Source organism: Rhodnius prolixus, unplaced genomic scaffold, assembly GCF_049639745.1.
Source record: "Rhodnius prolixus isolate KJV_2025 unplaced genomic scaffold, Rpr scaffold_14, whole genome shotgun sequence".
NCBI classification, from domain to species: Eukaryota; Metazoa; Arthropoda; class Insecta; order Hemiptera; family Reduviidae; genus Rhodnius; species Rhodnius prolixus.
Window position 1 is genome coordinate 697,024 of NW_027411594.1, and position 18,911 is coordinate 715,934.

At 31.3% G+C, this 18,911-nt stretch overlaps 1 protein-coding gene across 2 annotated transcripts; it reads left to right on the forward strand.

The window, feature by feature from the left end:
• Nucleotides 1–1,833: 1,833 nt before the first annotated feature.
• On the forward strand, nucleotides 1,834–9,851 carry LOC141451607 (gremlin-2-like). Of its 2 annotated transcripts, none has more exons than XM_074123061.1 (3): nucleotides 1,834–1,912; nucleotides 7,323–7,632; nucleotides 8,527–9,851. In XM_074123061.1, exons 2-3 carry the CDS (start codon nucleotides 7,385–7,387, stop codon nucleotides 8,810–8,812), a joined length of 534 nt encoding a protein of 177 aa, XP_073979162.1. In that variant the 5' UTR covers nucleotides 1,834–1,912; nucleotides 7,323–7,384; the 3' UTR covers nucleotides 8,813–9,851. The 2 variants fall into 2 exon arrangements, with proteins under 2 accessions (XP_073979162.1, XP_073979163.1); XM_074123062.1 differs by lacking the exon at nucleotides 1,834–1,912 and adding an exon at nucleotides 2,247–2,367.
• The last annotated feature ends 9,060 nt before the right edge of the window (nucleotides 9,852–18,911 follow it).

Consider the following 18,911-nt stretch of genomic DNA (forward strand, 5'->3'; position numbering starts at 1 on the left):
GAAAAAAAAAGATATCGCCAAAACTTTCAATATTCCACCATCAACGCTTTCCACAATTCTAAGTCACTTGACTAAGTCAAGCCACATTGTAACAAAAAACTGTTCTTCATTTTTTTAATTAGGTACATAATATGTTATTATTTATTGAAATGTTAATACATATGTAATTTTTTTGTTCTTTTTTGTCGTTTTCATTATTTTTACTTTTTCACTTGAGGCTATATATGTCTAAAACTTAGGTAAGCTCATACGTATTCTCAATATACGTATGTACATACATATATACATAATAACAACTCTTAATAATTCGAATTTTTTTCCCCCTTCTTGATAATTCAAACTTCTTGATATTTCGAAGTCTCGATAATTCGAATTTTTCTTGTAGTCCCTTGGATTTCGATTTATCGAGAGTCGACTATATATCATTTAATTTTATTAGGACGCATCCTAGGCATCGCGGTCAGAATGAGTAAATTCTGCCGACAGTAGATCTATTAAGGGAAATCTCTTTTTCCATAACTTCGAGGGGTTTCCCCCCCCACTCGATTCTGGGTATCTCAGCTCTGCTCTAAGTTGCCTAAAATTCTGATAATGCGTAATAATGATTGCATGACAGTCAGACAAAATAAAAGGTCGTATCTCTCTCCCCCTTGAAGATTAGAGATGAAAAGGAAAATTCAGGAAAAATAAATTGTCCCCCACAATGCTTATAAAGAAGACATAAGGTCAGGTTGAATCAACTTCGACACTCGGCTTGGTACGTGGTCCTCGAGTAGCATGCTTTGAAATGGAGTATGCTGGCCTTAGTAACTAGCTCAAAAACTAAAAGGGTTCTAGGCGGCTCCTGAAACTACAACCGGCGTTGTCCAGTGATAGAGCAGTGTGCTCCTAATATTGCAAGAGATTCCCACCAAATAGAAATTAGTACTGGAAATAGTAATATTAGACATTCCAGATTAGAAACATGCCTCTAAAATGTGATCTTCGTTAGCTCTTTGTGTCATGAACTCAAACACGGCAAAAAAAAGGGTAAAAATTGAGCAAACTGAGAGAGCCACTACAATCCGCCAAGCGAATCCTCTGTACAGTTCATTTTACTGAAGTTTAGCCTAGATTTTTGCCTGAGAGCTTGCTAAACCCAAGCGTACTCATGAACTAAACAATTACCTTATGCAAGTTGATCGAAATGTTTGTAAATGCTGTGAGAGTAAATTTTTTAGAACAAGATATCGCAGATATAACTAGCTATGACTTGAAGGACTGAGGAATAATAATGGTTCCTAGTTTGTAAAACTCTTTTAAATTTTAATATCTTTCTCTGAATAGAAGCAAAAAAAAAAAGGTTTCTCTTAAAAATCAGTAAAGAGTAACCTAGTTAACTTTATCCATCATAGTTCGCAGTTTCCTTATTTCTAACCGGTTTTTCTTCCACCCATCATCAGCGTTTGATTACCTCACATTAAGTTTCATAATCTGCACTTGTCGACTCGGCACGCAGTTAGAAATGAAACTCTACATCTACTGATAAATCAAATTCGGATAATGGACTATGGTTCGAAACCTGTCTGAAATGAATACATGCATGATGTGACCGATTAAAAATATTATCCAGTACTGCAGATCGTGCCCCTACCACATACCCAACTAATAAGGCATTATTAAAAAAAAAATATAGATTTACTGCTATAAAGCGAACAAATATTGATTATAAAATAATTAGTATTCCCATAAATTGCAAGCATATTAGCGTTTTAGCGCCAAAAATTTAAGTTTACTAAAGGTGTCACTGTTAGTAACACCGCAGAGTTGCGCTGATGTCTGTAAAACTTAAAAGTAGTGGCTGTTAAAAGTCAGGAGCAGACAAGGAGTATCCTAGTGTGACTTTTTCTCTTGAACCGTCTACAAGCAGTGAGTAAGTCACTGATTCTATATTTTCGTAAATTATTTTGTTGGAAAATTGAAGTTTTGTAAAACATTATTATCAATTTTTAATTAGAAGTTAAATTAACTTTCCAGAATCAATAAAGTACAGTTTTCAATATTACTGTCAATAATTTCTTTAAAATAACTTACACTTATTTTTCAATTGTTTCTTTTTAAAATTTTGTTAAATAAAGAGAATGTGGTAAAACAAATTTACCCGATATTACTTTAAATTTGAAAATTTGATAAAAGAGTATACTGCTGGTTTTTGAATAACCCATTTTTTAATTCAAATTTCTATAGAATTTAATATTTCTTTTAAGAACTGATGTCCTAATTTCGGAAACGTTAGTATTTTGTTTTTTTAAAAAAAAGCATGTTGCAATCAATATTAGCGAACAAATAGATAACTTTCTTAAAGTAGCCAACAGGTGTCAGTTGTTGGTAAGTGGGCATTGTCAATCCCAATATATTTATTTAAAGCTCTTTTTATTAATATTATTTTACGAGTTAATAAAATTATAATTACAATTAATTGTGCTAGATTTACTTTATAATATTAAATATTAATAATATAATAATTATTATATTATTGATGAAAAGAAAAGCTTTATTATTTGACACAAGTCTGTTCATTAATTTTATTTATTATGTTGAGGGGTTTAATGAAATTGATAGGTCTCAAATTCAATAGTATTTATGAAATATGGTTACTTAAACCATACTTTTTACCAAAATATTTTCGTTTGTTGTTTACATCAATTATTAATGATTAATATTTTCATCCCTTTATGGGGGTCATAGAGTAGCCGCTTCTTTGGAGATCTTGGCAATGCTCGGGTAATAAAATCGACCAACGAGAACAAACACCACCACATTTACACATACATACATGCAATGCTTAAAGTAAAGATGCCCAAGATAGAGGTTGACTACTCCAAAATCACTTTGCCTTCCAATCAGTGTCCCTGAGCTGAATAATCTTCAGATGCAGCTGGTGCATTTAAAGGAAGCAATAATTGTAACAGATTGGCCAGCTATGCAGTGCCAAAGTTCTTAAAGGTCCACCCTTGTGGATTGCTGCTTTTGAATAGAGATTGTGAAAGTGGATCATGCAGAGTTTGAAGTCTTTCGAGTCTTTGCCGGAATCATATGTTTTTAGAATCCCTTATTACCAAAAAAAAGTGTTATTTTTATTTTTTGAATTGACAGTGTGTGTGTGTGAAAGAGTTTATCTCGGTGTTTGTGTGTGGCCTTCATAAAACTATAAAAGGAAAATTCTGGAAAGTTTAACTTCGATAAATAAAACTTGATGAAAATTATGGTATTAATGTAGAACTCCTATTCTATCAAAAATAACCTAATTTTTTTCTTACTTAGGTTTTTTAATCCGGCAATCACTGAATCAGGCGGTTATTAGAAATTTTCGTGTTGGTTGCAGAATGAGTGCTTAATATATTGGTAATTAGGAAAGGAATAAGCTAAGTGGTTAGCATACTGGATTCACACGCGAAGATCGTAAGTTCAAATCCAGCTGCTGGTTCTAAGATATTCTCTTGCAAGGAGAACTCTGCCCGGAGGCAGGCTGAGAATTGGGAAAAGCCAGGAACTGTAGACGCGTCTTTAATCAAAAATAAAATATTGGTAATAAACAGTCTTTAAATGGAGCCTTTGTGCGTCAATTTTAGGAATCACGTTTATTGCTTTCAAATTCTAAAATCGTCCCTCCATAATATTTGGCAAAGAATAGGTTTCCATTCTTTACAAAAAATCAAACTGCTGCTAAATAATCCACTATTTCTCACTTCACTTTAATATTCCACTATTGTCAATCTCAAAGGATATTGTCTATAATATTGGCCATGTCAGGGTCCCACTTTCCATAACCTGAATCTTCTCTATTTTAGTAAATCACCCTCTCCGCCAATCGGACATTATAGATCAACAATAACTGTTGCAAAGAGTAAGAGAATTAAATTTAAAAAGTTAAATTTGAGATTCATTAATTAGACCAAATTAATAATAAATCCATTAGCAAAATTGAATAAACCTCATATTTGGACTCTGAGAAATTTTCCGCTTAGATGTGTAAGAATTGAATTGAGAGAAATTGAGTTTTCTTCGATTTTATTCTCTTCTGGGTATTTTTCGTTCATTCCCAACATTTTTATTTTATTTTATTGCAATAAACAGTCACGATTGATTTGATGGTCACTTAAAATAGATAATAAATAGTTTCATTTAAAAAAATAGGTAGTTTGCAATAACCAATAATAAGAAAGTTAATGTTTAAACTCTTCAATAAATATAAAAGGAAATTTATTTTATGTGAAAGATGTTGAGAAAATGCTCCGGACAATAAGTTTTTTTTTTTATAAATCTTTATGTAACTTAATCCATCCTCAGTTATTTCTTTTTCATTTTTATTAACTTTTACATGTTACCATTGAATTTAAAGAAATAAGAGCTTATTTTATTATTATTATTCTTATTATTTTTAATTTTACAAAAGAGTAGACATTAAAAATATATAGATATCTATCTATTATTGTTAAGCAATATTTATTAGAGGAAAACATACTGCAGACAGCCACTATAAATTGCGAATGGAAGTTAAAAATATTGTAAAACCATGTGATTCCTGAGATATATTACTTGCAGTTATGTGTTTTTAAGGAAATAACCCCATAAAAGTTCACTTAACCCTGCATTATACTTGCAACATAACATCAAATAATAAAAAATAAATACATTTATTTTACTCTCAGTTCTCTTCTTTTTTTTTTTTTTAAATGTAGTTCTTCTAAGTGAACTTAAGTAATATTTTTACTTAGCGAGCTTTGTTGAAATTAGAACTTTGAAAAAGTTTTAAAATATGGTGTATAAAAAATAACATCTGTCATACTTTATAATGTTTGCGGTTGCAATATACTTATTTTTAGTTTTTACAAACTTTATACTTAGCAAAGGTGTAAATACATAAGAAATGAATAAACGAAAATTTGATCAATAAGTCAGCATTTTAATTGTACCACAAAATCAATAAGGTTTTATCAATCCGTGAATATAGAATGTGGAGAACCAAAATTTCTTTAGAGCTTTGGGCTGTCTTTGAATCTAACTCAGTAAAGTAACACAGACAACACACTGTTAGCCCTGACATTCATAAAATGAATAAAGAGTCCCGCAACTATCATATGGGTTTAGCAAACCCACTTGGGACAAGAAACGCAATTCACCATTAACATAACTTATGCAACTTTGCGCTTAATAATTTTCAGGTGCAAAACATATACCTCAGTAAGCCACAACGGATCATTTTTAGTTCTCCGTGAGTTTGGCTTTTTGAAAGCAACTGCATTTTCTAATTTATCCTGCACATTACTTCCTTTTCAGTTCACGATTCCACGAGCTTCATATATTTTTCACTCCAGGAATTGGAAAATTCTAATATTTTATCATTTATACCGACACCCAAAATACTCTTATAACAAATGTAGGGTCTGCAGAGATGTTTTTTTTTTGCTTATAATATTTGGTTTAGTGAACTCAAAAGCCAAAACTCTATGTAGACATTAACCGTAGTCAGATACCCACATGCAAAACATGGACACTTTAGGGAATTAAAATAGAACTTCTAGGTAGCAGTAGATTTGCCAAAGGCACGCCTTTTACAATCATCTATTAGCCTACTTTGACCAGGGTGGATAATGAGCTTAAACACATAATTTTTTTTTTTAGATCACCCACACATAACCGAACATCTAAAATAATAAAAAATGAGGAAAATGAAGAAATGGAATAACTTTAAATATATGGAAGATGTCTCAATGTTTTATTAGCCATCTTTAAAAGTCTTAAAAAAAGTTTTCAACAAGATTTGTTGAAGATTTTTATAATTACAGGCACAATAATTCTTGCCAATACTTTTTTTTTATTGTCTTTATTTACTTTAAAGGAAAGAAGGAGAATAAATTATATCCAGATCAAAATTATTAAGAGAATTATTCCCAGATGTGTATTTAGTAGATATAATTTATAAAAAGAAGTGATCTATTTAAGTTCTTGCCAAAAGAGATTGTCTTGTTTTAGAGTATATTCTTGTTTTTACTCTTTCTCAAAACAAAGCAATCGTAATGGCTTTTACCAGTTAGAATGTTTTTTACAAAATACTAGGAAGGAATTTAGAATATACATACAAATGGTTGACCTACATGATACCGTTGTTTTTACTGTTAGAACATTATCTTTAATTTCCCAGATAGAGAGATAAATGATTTTCATAGTTTCTATCGATTACTACTGTAATAAACAGCAATACGTAAAACTAGCACCATATGATCAGTATTACTAACTAGACAGTTAAAATAAGAAAATTTTGGATCAGTTCCAAACAACAAATTCGCACATTAAAAACTGACGGTGAGGTACACCGGCTTGCAGCGGAGGATATTAGATCGGTGTTTTGTTTCTTTTGTTTCTCTTTCCTCCCTTGTGTCCTTCAAATGAAATGGAGCTGAAAGAAATGGACCAAAGTTTTTGTGGAAAAACGATGCTATTACTATTTGTTTTAAAAGTGTGCAATGAATGATAGACCCAGTTGATTATAATCATTAGATGTACATTAGGAATACATTTTTTTTTGCGTCTGTTTTCTGTTTGAACATGTACACATTGACTCATTCAGTGCGGAACATTTAAACTAGTTTTTTTCTTACTATATTCTTAGACTTCCATTTATCAATTTTTCATAAAAAGTTTGACAACTGGCATATAGTTGTACAAAAAAGTAGACAATTTAGTTCAATAGCTTTTCAGTAAACATTTTTTTGAATTTTCTGAACAACGAAGAGATAAGTAATATTAATTTTTATTCATTTCCACTAGTCTTCTAATATAATTATCCTCTTCTCAATATGGTTTCATTCCTTTATCCACAACTAACAATCCACTGTGATTCTTCATCATTCTTTGAAGGCGTCCGAATCTATTTCTTTGTGTTGTTTCTTCTATTTTCATTTATTTTTAACCACGTTAATGAAAGGACACAGCAAGGTTTGAGGTTATTGCTTAAAAAAAAAGAACTTTAAAGAGTAATCTCTCATTTTCCCTGTGAAACATTCTGTAAACACAAAAACTATGACCAAGATTAAAAATTCTAATTCGTCTCATTGAAATGGTACACTTATGATTGGTTTAAAACATTTGTTTTCTTGGTAGTAATTAAAAACTTCTTATTATGTATTAACTCTTGGAAAGATATGGTTAAAGCATAACATTTTATCCAGACAGAATAGAATTAAAATAGAGAGCATACTCTCAAAGAATTTTTGTTTTATTAAAGAATATTTTATAATTTAAACTATTAATATACATGTTACATTAAATTAAATTTTCAGGTGATAAGGTACTAGAAGCAACTAATAATTTGAAGTAATCATAAGTTCAGTGCTAAAAAAAAATGGAACACATGTTAATAACTGGGGCAATACTTGTTTTAATCGCTTTAATCAAACCAGCATATTGTGAGGATATCGTCTTGAATGAATTGGACATGAATAAAGTTGAAAGTAATGTACACATTGACCAGGCAAAGCCAATTAATCCAAAAGAGCTTGATGAAAGTGTTCAGGAGGTTTATAAAAAATTATTGAAAGCACAGCAAGGTGGCCAATTGGTGACTCGAAGGGAACATCTGAAGAAAGATTGGTAATTAACTTTTGATGGTTCTATTTCTTTGGAGGCTGATTAAAATTTGATTTTTGTGGAAACCTAGCCACTAGGGTACAATAAAATTCAAATAGTTGTCTAAACCTACTTCTTCTCGCCTTTTGATTCAACTATTTTTTTATTTTTTTTATGACAATAATGTTCAAATTTTTATATTTTATTAAACTAAAATTACAGAGTTTCTATAAACGCGATACCATATGAAGAGTCACTGACTCTTAGTTGTTCTACAGATGATTTCAGAAAAATGGACGATCTAATTTATGATAGTTAATCTACTGATTGTGAATAGCCCGTTTTCTAGGATGATTATTAATACTATTCTCTGCATTCAGGAGAGCGAGTAGGGATTCCCATTCTGAAATGTCGTTTTTATCTGCTTGATTTAGCCATTGGTAGATGAGGTGTTGATATTACTATTTACTATTATTTCTTCTTCAAAATCATAGAAACAGAGACCAAAAAAATGCTGTTTTCTTCTACAAAGCTTTTTCAAACTTTCTTTGAGAATTCTGGGAAATTAAGAAGATGGTTAGGTGGCCAAATTAGATATCTAAACCACTTTCATTGTTGCCAAGGTTGATGTTAGCTTGTAAACTGGGCTTTAGGTTGACATATTTCAAAGCATTGTGAGAGTTCATAGCTTCATTCATAAGGTTGAATTCGGTAAGTTGGCTACAGTCAAGAGGCTAATGAAGTTTTAGCGTGGCTTTCACGGGCATCTAATTGAATCCTTTTGAATTTAATTCTCTATTTCTATTTTCAATTTAGAGATTGTTTTACTCTGGCGGAAAGTTAGGGGATTAAACTTTCTCAGTGACAAATAATAATCTTCAAATTGCCCTTTGATTCTCTTATTTTTTTTAATTACAGGTGCAAAGCTGAACCACTAGTACATAAGATCAGAGATGCTGGTTGTATACCAAACACTGTTGTAAACCGTTTCTGTTATGGGCAATGCAACTCCTTCTATATTCCTGGACGTAGTGGGCGCCGCCGTAGATCAGAAGTAGATTTTAGATCATGTGCAGCATGTCGACCATCGTTGGCCAATTGGATTACTGTTAATTTATCCTGCCCTGGTGGAAATCCACCGCATAAGACCAGACGTGTTTATCGTGTGAAAAGATGTAAATGTGTTGCACATGATTTCCTGTAGACAACTGTTTGTTCATGATATATTTATAAATAATCTTGAGTTATGTCTACAAACGGAAACTAGATGTTCCTCTAAAAAAAAGAAGTTTATTTCAAAATATTTTAAAGAGCTATGTAGGCATACTCATTCCTTTTAGTGAGGCCATTATTTGTTGAAAACATTAAAGAATGAGATTAGAGGTTTGAAATTAAAAAAAAAAAAAAGGTTATTTTTCGTGATATGAAAATTAACACAAGATGTTGGGGTTTTATAATGTTGCTGTTTAAATTGGTGCTCTCTTATAACAGTATTGGTCGTTCAAGAATTCAAACAATAAATGATAAATAATTCCTTCTACTCCCAGAAATTAGTAATGCCATTAACAGTATTTAAAGATCTAGTCTGTTTTCATATATTAAAATTTGTACTTAAACTATAAAAGTTTTTGAGGAATATTTGATTTTTGAAAAGACCAGATCGTATAAGAGATTTTTAGAAATAACTTGTGATGTTTGTCTTTCGATGTTAGGTAATTTTAATTTTTAGATTTTAAATTTTTTATATTAGTAAATTTTAGATTGTAATAATGCCAAAGAAATTCAGCCTCAGCATTATTTTAAATTTTTAAATAATTGCTTTTATCATTATTAATTTTGCGTAACAGTAAATTGGTTTTAAATTAATTAAGTTCTCGAAAACTCGACTTATTAATTATTGTGTAATGTTATTTGAAAAACAATATTTTATAACATTTCTAGTTTAAGAATTTATTTTTTGTATCAATTTTGTTTGCATTTACAAAAAAAATTAAAAATTTACTAAAAGAGTTGTTGTACTTTTAGTTAAAAAAATGCTAGATACTTCTTATGCTTTAAAATTTGTGATATTTGCAATATATTGCTTAAAACTTATAATTTAGCTTTATATTTAAATAAAACTGTGATTTGCTCGCCTTGAGTTTATATGCTTATAGGTGAACTTCTTAATGTGATATCTGATAACAGAACTAAAAAAAAAATTGTATTATGAAAATAAAACGTATTATTTATTTGCAAAATGAGTTCTAATGAATTTATTCCCCCAAAAACTCTTTGAATTCTGTGCTCTGATCAACAAGTGAACGTCAATTAAATTCTTCAAGGAAACTATAGTATTAAAGGGTGTAAAGTTTATGAGTTGTTCTAAAATTTAAACATGCTTTGATTTTAGTCTTTAGTCTATGCTTTCTGATCGATTTATAGGTTGTCATTGTCTGTGACTCGAATTCACGAGGAGCAATAATGCCCTTTTGATATCGATATTATCTTGGAAGTTGAATAGTTTCAAACATCTTGTTTTTTTATCTTCTTCTCATTAGTATAGTTTTTGTACTGAAACATTATTCTCGATTAACCGAAGGATGTTAAGGGTTTTCTTAGATTGGACTGTTGAAGAACAGGAGAAACATTTTCAAGTTTATCACTTAACACTTTTCCTGCTCTAGAAAAGATTTTAATGAAGAGTTCCAGAGTTTGAGAGGGGTAACAGAAGCAGAGTAACAGATTTAAAAAAAAGTCTTTTGCCATCGCCAAAATAAAAAGAACGGGGCTAATCAAATATTTCATTGGTAGGACCAAGATAAAGCTAGCAACAGATTTTCAAGCAGTGATAGCACGTTCAAGAGGTAAGTAATAATTAGTGACAGTTAAATTTATGGGCAGCCACTCCATTTGCAGGTAATCAAGTCCTACGAAGTTAATTAAAAACTGTTGGAAGACTGCTTGGACGTTCTGTAGAGAATTGGCAAAGCTAGTTAACGAGAAACGTTGCAAGATGGGTGAATGGAAACCAGAAGTAGGTTACAATCTCCTAACTTCAGAAAGTTAGATAGAGGATAGGCCCTCTTTTCGAACCTGACAAATGATCTTGAAACACGTCATAAATATAATTTCCTTGTATTACAAAAATAAGAATAGTAATAATAATACGTACATTGCAATGAGGAGGAGGATTTCAAACACATAATAATGATATGTCCACGTTATGTGAGTAGAAAGGAAACGAATGTTTGACGACATATACAGGTATTTAGATGCACCATTTCGCTACGAAGACATAATATTCTCCACCAACATATATGTGCTTAAGTCTATATGTATATATGAAATATGAATGTAATTAAAAGTTATAGCCGATTAGAATGAATGCAAGGAAATGATTAGAGAAGGATTACGGTGATTTTAATTTCGGTTAAGCTATAAGGATGGCAGGAATATAGAGTACTGATCTATCCATTAGTTGTAAGGTTTAGTAAATAGTTGTATATAGTAGAGGGATGAATGTGTGAAGCGAATGTATTTATAAGTAAGAATGGAGAGTGAGTGATATTCTAGTGATAAGCACCGAGACGATGCTGGCTGTATGGCGGAAGCCAATTCCAAAAAAAAAGGAAAAAAAAATAATAATAATTTAGTCCAAAATAGTTTCATTTTTTTGCAGACTGAAACATATATGTCCCGCAAGGGTTAGTCAAGGAGAAGAAGAAAAAAAAATGGCAAGGAAGGTATTGGGGTCAGAGTGAATGGTTTCTAAATCTGAGAAATCAACTGTTCGGAGAAGAAAAGCTAAAAGAAAACGTCAAAATTTTCTCAAAAAAACACTTTTCAGGCTCCTAAATTTAATCAAGCAGACAGAACTGAAGTAGATGTTCCTAACTGAAGCCTTTGAGGATGCATTATTAGCTAACTTACTGGTCAATTCTAACTAATATTTCTTGGAATTGTTATTAATGACAATAGGGCAGGGCTTGCTAGTGAGGCACACTGTTCACAGAATGCAGAAGGTCTGGGTTAGAGGCTAGCTTGCTAAAATCAGATTTTTTTATTTTTTCATCCTGGAGTCTTTATAGCTCACTCCCGTTGATGGATTGGTTGTCTGGAAGCCGGCAATGTACTGAGAATGGCTCCAGGCGTCAATGACCTCAGATGTTTGTTGATGGTCTGGAGTTAAAAAAAAGAAAAAAGGAAGGCCAAGTCTTTAGGAACTTTAAACTGAGGGTTTAGAAATTATGAATTCATTAGTAAATAAGAAGTTTACTATTTAACTAAAAATCTTTCTGTTTGAAACCAAATTCATTTCTAACACAATCAATCACTTAATCTTGAATAGTTTCATAATAGACAAACAAAGGCAAGCAGAGAAAAAAAAATTGTTTTTAAAATATAAAACTTAGTGAGCATATCAACAGATAATAAATCAAATACGAGAAGGAAGTAAAGCTCTCTGTCAAAATATTGGGCCAGCTATTCAGCGACAATCCCTGCTCCAGTCTTGTCCTTCTCGTCTCCCCAAGTGGAAAGAAATATTCACCCTGGTTCCCTAACACCATCCTAAACGCATCTCTACTCCGCTTTGCCACGCCATACATTATGTGCTTTGATCCGAACATTTAGTTGAATAAACTTTCCCAACCCCATACTGTTTTCCTAGCATAATATATATATATTTTTCCGCTCTTGCATTACATAAAAAGCAATTATTTACCTTTTATTTACTGATTTTCGATATCTATGAAATTCTTAACCACCTTAAGTAAACAACCAACTCTTTTTTTTTCAGGCACTTCATCAATTTGCGTCGGATGTCTTCTCACTAGGTATACGGTACTTTCAGACCGTATTCTACGACTATAGAGCTAATGGCAAGAAAGTTAGAGCTAGCACACCTTGCCATGGATTAAGGATTAACATCAAAATTTTCCCTACCATTACACAATTTGGAATACATGGTTTAATCCATAATACCGACATTATCATTGACTTTCTTCTTTGAAATTCAATTCTGACTGGTTTTGAGTTTTTTAAAGAGCTATATTCATCAGAAGGAGTTGGCTTTAGAAAAAATAAAGAAAAAGAAAAAAAATATAAATCAAAAGAAGTTAAAGTACAATGAAAAAGATCTAGTAAATAATATAAGATGAATTCTTGAATTGTAAGTAAAAGTAATAACTTTACATTTAATTATTAGAGAAGCAAAACCAAACTCTAAAATTTTAATAGGATGAAAAAATAATTGCCATTTCAGTCGAGTAAAATTTATTTTGCCGAGCTTTCGACCTAGGGACTAGGTCCATCTTCAGGGCTAGTTTAGAAAGTAATACTATTACATTTCAGGGTTGGTGTGTCTTCTGCCTTGTCTGTTCATGGACTGAGTGTCACAGACAGACAAGATAAGACATGAAATGTAATAGTATTACTTTGTAAACTAGCCCTGAAGATGACCTAGTCCCTAGGTCGAAAGTTCGGCAAAATAAATTTTACTCGACTGAAATGGCAATTATTTTTTCATCCTATTGAAACTATGAATCAGTCACCAAAAAGAATGATCTAAAATTTTAGCAAAAGAACAAGATGAAACAAAATAAATCATGAAACACATTGAAATTGAAAATAAAAGATAGTGAAGTTTTTAGCTCTTCCTCCTTTACAATTTAATTCCTTTACCAGTAGTCAACGTAGTCCGGCTACCTTGGGCTTTACCTTGACAGAAGACTTACATGGAATCCTCATACTCAGACTTAAGAGAACAGAACTAAACATATGCTTCCGACAACTGAAAAGAACTACTCGACAACAGATCAAAACTCACTCTGGACAACAAAAGACTTATATATGTAAGTATACTAAAGCCAGTCTGGGCTTGTGGCACCAAAACTCTGGGGTTCAACCAAACGCTCAAATCTGCAAAGGATCCAGTCCTTGCAGAGTCTAAAATTCTTCGCTCTATAGTAAACGCTCTTTTCTAGACTTCCATTAAGATTATAACATTTTCTTAGAAAATAAAGATGCCTTTTTTCTCGTTCATTCGTTCTTTAATAAAGTTAGTCTTAATTTTATTTTTTTTCATTTTCCATTAATTTATTAGCTTATAATTAAGTTGCAATTTACTGTGTTGTGGTTAATTTTAAGCATTACTATTTATTGTAATCGTTTTAAATATGGCGATACCATATTGTCACCGGAATCATTCTATTGGAGGTCCCCTGAATCCAAACAAGAATTGTTATATATATATATATATATATAACATTGTGTGTATAAGAGAGATGGAGTAAATGAGAGAGTTTCCCTCTGTGGAGTGGCTGCAATATAGGTTTCTTTAAAAAACATGGAATGTTTACTTACAGAAAGATGAATAATTCGTTACGAATATATCAGTACTCACCTGAAACAAAAAGATGAAGAATACATTAATCATGGATCCATTTCAGCAGGAAATATATTTGATTTTTACATCCTCTTCTCAACCATCAGAAGAGGAAGTGCTGCTTTCGTGCAGATAGATATTCGATGCTGAATTTTGTGACCATAGTAAGTTTCAAATTTCTCAGAGAAAGAAAAAGTGAAATTTACAAATTGCTCTGTATATGTGTATTTTTCCTTTATAGTAGCCCTAAAAAGGAAGCTTTTATTTCAGCATGGTGCGTACAAACCAAAAAGTGAATATGTGCATTAAACCATAAAATAAATTTGATATATGAATAAGGTACAAATAGGAGACGTCACAATAAGGTTTTGTTGAGAACACATAAATCGAAAGTACCAGTTACCAGGTCGAATTTTTCAACTCGAACATTGGAAATCCCAGTGAAGTAAAAGTAGTGCCTATTATTTCAGGCGGGCTTTACGTCGCAACTACCAAATTAGGTGTCGTGGACGGAGGCGACTAGCAAACATACTTTACTATAGCATATAAATTCCTTTTATTGACCATTAAATAATATCCAAGGCATAGAAATTTGATAATTAACTTATATATTAGCTATTTTGTATCCATCGAACTGTAGGGTTTCAACCAAACGCTCAAATCTGCAAAGGATCCCAGTCCTTGCAGAGTCTAAAATTCTTCGCTCTGTAGTAAACGCTCCTTTCTACGTCACCAATCAAACCATTTACACAGACTTGAACATTCCTTTCGTGCAACACAAGTGGCTGAAACACGTTATAGAAAATTCCATCTTAACATTCAATCTCATCACAATCCACTAGTACAACATCTATCTTCAAGAACATTTCCAGACAACACTTCTAGAGACGTCTTAAAAGACAAGTGGCCTCGGCCGATCTCCTCTCTGATGAAGAGAGTCAGTAGAATGTAGAATGTTGTTGGAGTGATACCGCTGGGTAACTTCTCCACTCTGATATGTGTGATATGTTGCTTATTATTTACCCTTGTTACTTATAAAGCAATGCGTTGATTGTAGCAAAATAAATGATTTAAAAAAAAGTTTTTAGCTCTCCATTTGTGATTTCATGTCTTAAATTCCAGGCAAGATGGTCAAAATAATCAGCGGATAGATAATCAGAGGTGGAGATCAAATTAACAATTACAATGGCCAGAAAGCAGAAAAATAATGATTAGTTTTATAAATTGAAGTCAAATTACTCTATTCAAATTCCAATGGCTTTTGAACACTTATTTTTTTTCTACCGAAATTCACATTTATATATTTTTTTACTCCGAATACGGTGAAACCCCTACTTTATCTAATTCAACCTAGGATAAGTGGAAAATATGGTGGAGATATAGGAATTAGTTCAAGGTTAGTGGAAAGGAAATCTCCTGAAGTAAACATAAGAGAAAAAAAACTGAGCCGGCTGTTCCAGATATTATAGATCATAATTTTATTGCCTTTCCTTCTCCCCAGTCTAAACGACAATTTGTTACTGTAAAATCGCCCTTGGCAGATAGTAGCGCAGTTTTGCGCTAAGGTCAAATCAGGCGACCTGCTTATTTTATTTATTTAATTTTTTTTTTATCAGTAGATTGGTAAAAACAGTTCTTAGAACACACTAAGTGGGCCTTTAAAAAGAAATGTCTAATTTATTACCCGATAAATTACTCTTAGTTGGAAGAAAGAAGAAAAAAACACAAATGGCCGTAGCAATACTTTTTATGAGCATTGTTACATCTAAATAAAATTCCGATTTCCCTCAAAAAGATATCTCCATCCATTTTCTTTTTATAGACAAATCTTTCCCTATTGTTATTTGTACATACACTATAAATTCACAGATGAGAATAAAAAAAGTAAGTTTGTTCAGACGTGAAAACATTTGAAAAAGTAAAGTGTACTTATAATCTTTAGAATTATGTGATATCACATAGGCCAGCCTATAACTTTTTGGTTATATCTTTTTCCTTGTTTGTGAGATTGCACAGTTTCCCCTTTATTGAAAAAGCGAAAGATATGTAAAATTATGTGCGACGATGGAAAGAAATAAGAGAGTTCTAACTTCTGATCAGTTTTTCCTACAGCTTTTCTTTTCTATTCTTTTTTCTGTATATTGTTTGTCAACAATGATATCGATGTTACTACTTTATTGTTTGGAAAAACATTTGCTTTAAGATAGGGGGGACTTTGCTGTTGCTAAGTAACAAATTATTGAAACTTAGGCAGATGTGATCATTTATGAGAAGGGTGTAAGTTGCAATGATATTTTTGGTTTTCATTACTTGTCTATATAAAGCCTTATTCTAAGCAGTCTGTTGTTTGATTTGCAAATGAACAAGATTAGCGTTAAATAGCTCTAATTAAATTTGGGCTCTTTGTTATATAATTTAATTTTCGGTTGGATAAATTGTAAATAATCTCATGGATCAAATAACACATAAATATAATTTTAAAAGAACTTTTTTATATTATTATTTACATTCTCGTAAATTTTAAATGATTAATGATGATATAATCTAGTCTAGGAATAAAACCAAAGAATCACCAACTGCAGAATAATAGTGAACGTGTTATTGACCCAACTTTTACTTTAAATGTCATAGCATTTTCTTGGTTGGCTAACATCCATTAATCTTTTTAAAGGAATAATATTGTCGCATTTAAATATAAGTTTAACAATTTTTAGTAACATTAGAAAATGTGTTTATTTTAATAATAGTTTCGTTGATTTTATCCAGGGTAGCACGCATGTTATTCTTTTAATTTCTTAGTTCTGATCTTTATTCGACCAACTTCAGAGATAGGTTTATCCAGTACTTTTAAAGTACAATGTCACTTGCAAAGATTTAACACCACGATAATATCCAGCTAAGATCTAATCCCAATTTTCAGTTATAATTTATTTTCTAATAATAGTGCCTGTATTATTCATGTAAATATGGTGACTAATTACTGTTCATTATTTTCGGCGACTGAATCATAGTTTCAATAGGATGAAAAAAGTAACTGCCAGTTTCAGTCATGATAGATAGATAGATAGATAAAGTCTTTTATTTAAATATGTACATAAATTTCAAAATTAACAGATCAACTTATTCAATAATTATCAAATAAAGGACATACGCTTGGTACAAAACCATCAGCGGGGGTGCTAGCTAGCAAATACAAAATAAATGTTCTTTAATAATATACAATTCCCAATAAAGGACAAATAATAAATAAATAATATATAAATATACATAATATATCAATAATAAATCATATATATAAATAAATATTCTTAACTAAATAAGTATGGAAAACATTGTATACGAGTAAATATGTATTTTAGTAAATCGATAATAAACTAAAAGAAATACTTTTTATATTAAATAAAATAAATTCTTTATTTTACACTAATAGATTAATTATGTATCTTTTCATATCGTAAGATCCAAGCACGCTTGGTGTAATTCAATAAAGAAATCCAATCACCATTTAGATACTGTATTAATTCTTGTTGGGACAATATAATCTTATTTAAAAACTTCAATCGGAGATCCCTATAAGCAGGGCAAATACAAATGAAGTGAATGATATTTTCTATTTCTTCCCTACTGCATAGCGAACAGACTTGTGATTCATTACTATTGTATCTTTTATAATTTAGATTCAATAGTTCTCCTCTTATTTTAATTATCCAACTAATATTGTCAGTTGTATATTTATCGCAGAAATAGAATGATTCATCACCGAAACTGAAATTTAGATATTTATAAATTATACTAAACTGAGAATTTAGTTTCAGTCATGATGTATTTTTATTATGCCGAGCTTTCGACCTTGAGATTAGGGCTAATTTACTGACTGTTCATGGACTGACAAGACAGAAGAGGCACACCAACCCTTATAAAATATTACATTGTAAATTAGCCCTGAAGATTAATTAGTCCCTAGGTCGAAAGCTAGGCATAATAAAAATATATCATGACTGAAACTGGCAGTTATTTTTTCTTCCTATAGTGACTAAGATAAATTATATTCCATACTTTTTTAAAGACTCAAAGAACAAGACAGATGATAGAATACAATTGAATTTACATAACACTATACAGCATTGATCAGATAACATCCTCATAGCCGCAATAAAAAAAAATAAATAATATTTTTAGCCAAAATAGGAGATAGTTCTAAAGTTAGGCGCCACGGTAGCCGAGCGGTTAGAGGCGAGACTAGTAAAGCTAATATGTATTGTGTGATACTGGGTTCGATTCCCGGTCTTTAGGCCTTGGATTTTATTTAATGGTTAATAAAAGAAATTTACAGTAAAGTATGTTTGCTAGTCGCCTTCTTCCACGACACCTAATTGGTAGTTGGACGTTAAGCCCCGCCTGAAAAAATAGGCGATTACTTTACTTTTACTAGTTCTAAAGTTTATATTCATAGGAATAGAAAAAGGTCTACCCTAGTAATAATATTCAGTACTGGCATGATTAGACGCTCGCATAACCAAAACAAAAAACTATTTTCCTGGAAAATTGGCAGGATAGTTCTAATGTTTTTCTTCATATTTCATTAAAAGTAAAAAGGAGAATGTGTACCTTAGATATAATTAGCTAGTGCAGGCCAAAATATAGATTCCCTTTATTGCTTTTATGGGCTAAATTGCAGGATGGGTCTTAAGTTTTCATTCGTTTTTGCGCAATGAGTGGAAAAAGAAAAAGGTACATCCTAGGTTCCAATATTTAGTTTTCCTTCCAAATGGCCATATTTATTGACTCGGAAATTTGTCTATTTTTTAACTACTTCTTATTACGTTATCATGAATTAAAGAGTTCTTTAAAATGTCGCTTAATAATTTCTTTAGACAAATACTTTCTAGGAGGAGTTCTTGGCAAGGGGAAGAGTAAGATAGACTTATCTATCTGA

Coding starts and splice junctions, on each gene's coding strand:
- LOC141451607 (XM_074123061.1), top strand. CDS start 7,385: ATGGAACACATGTTAATAACTGGGGCAATACTTGTTTTAATCGCTTTA. Junction 7,633..8,526: donor GAACATCTGAAGAAAGATTG/GTAATTAACTTT, acceptor TTTTAATTACAG/GTGCAAAGCTGAACCACTAG.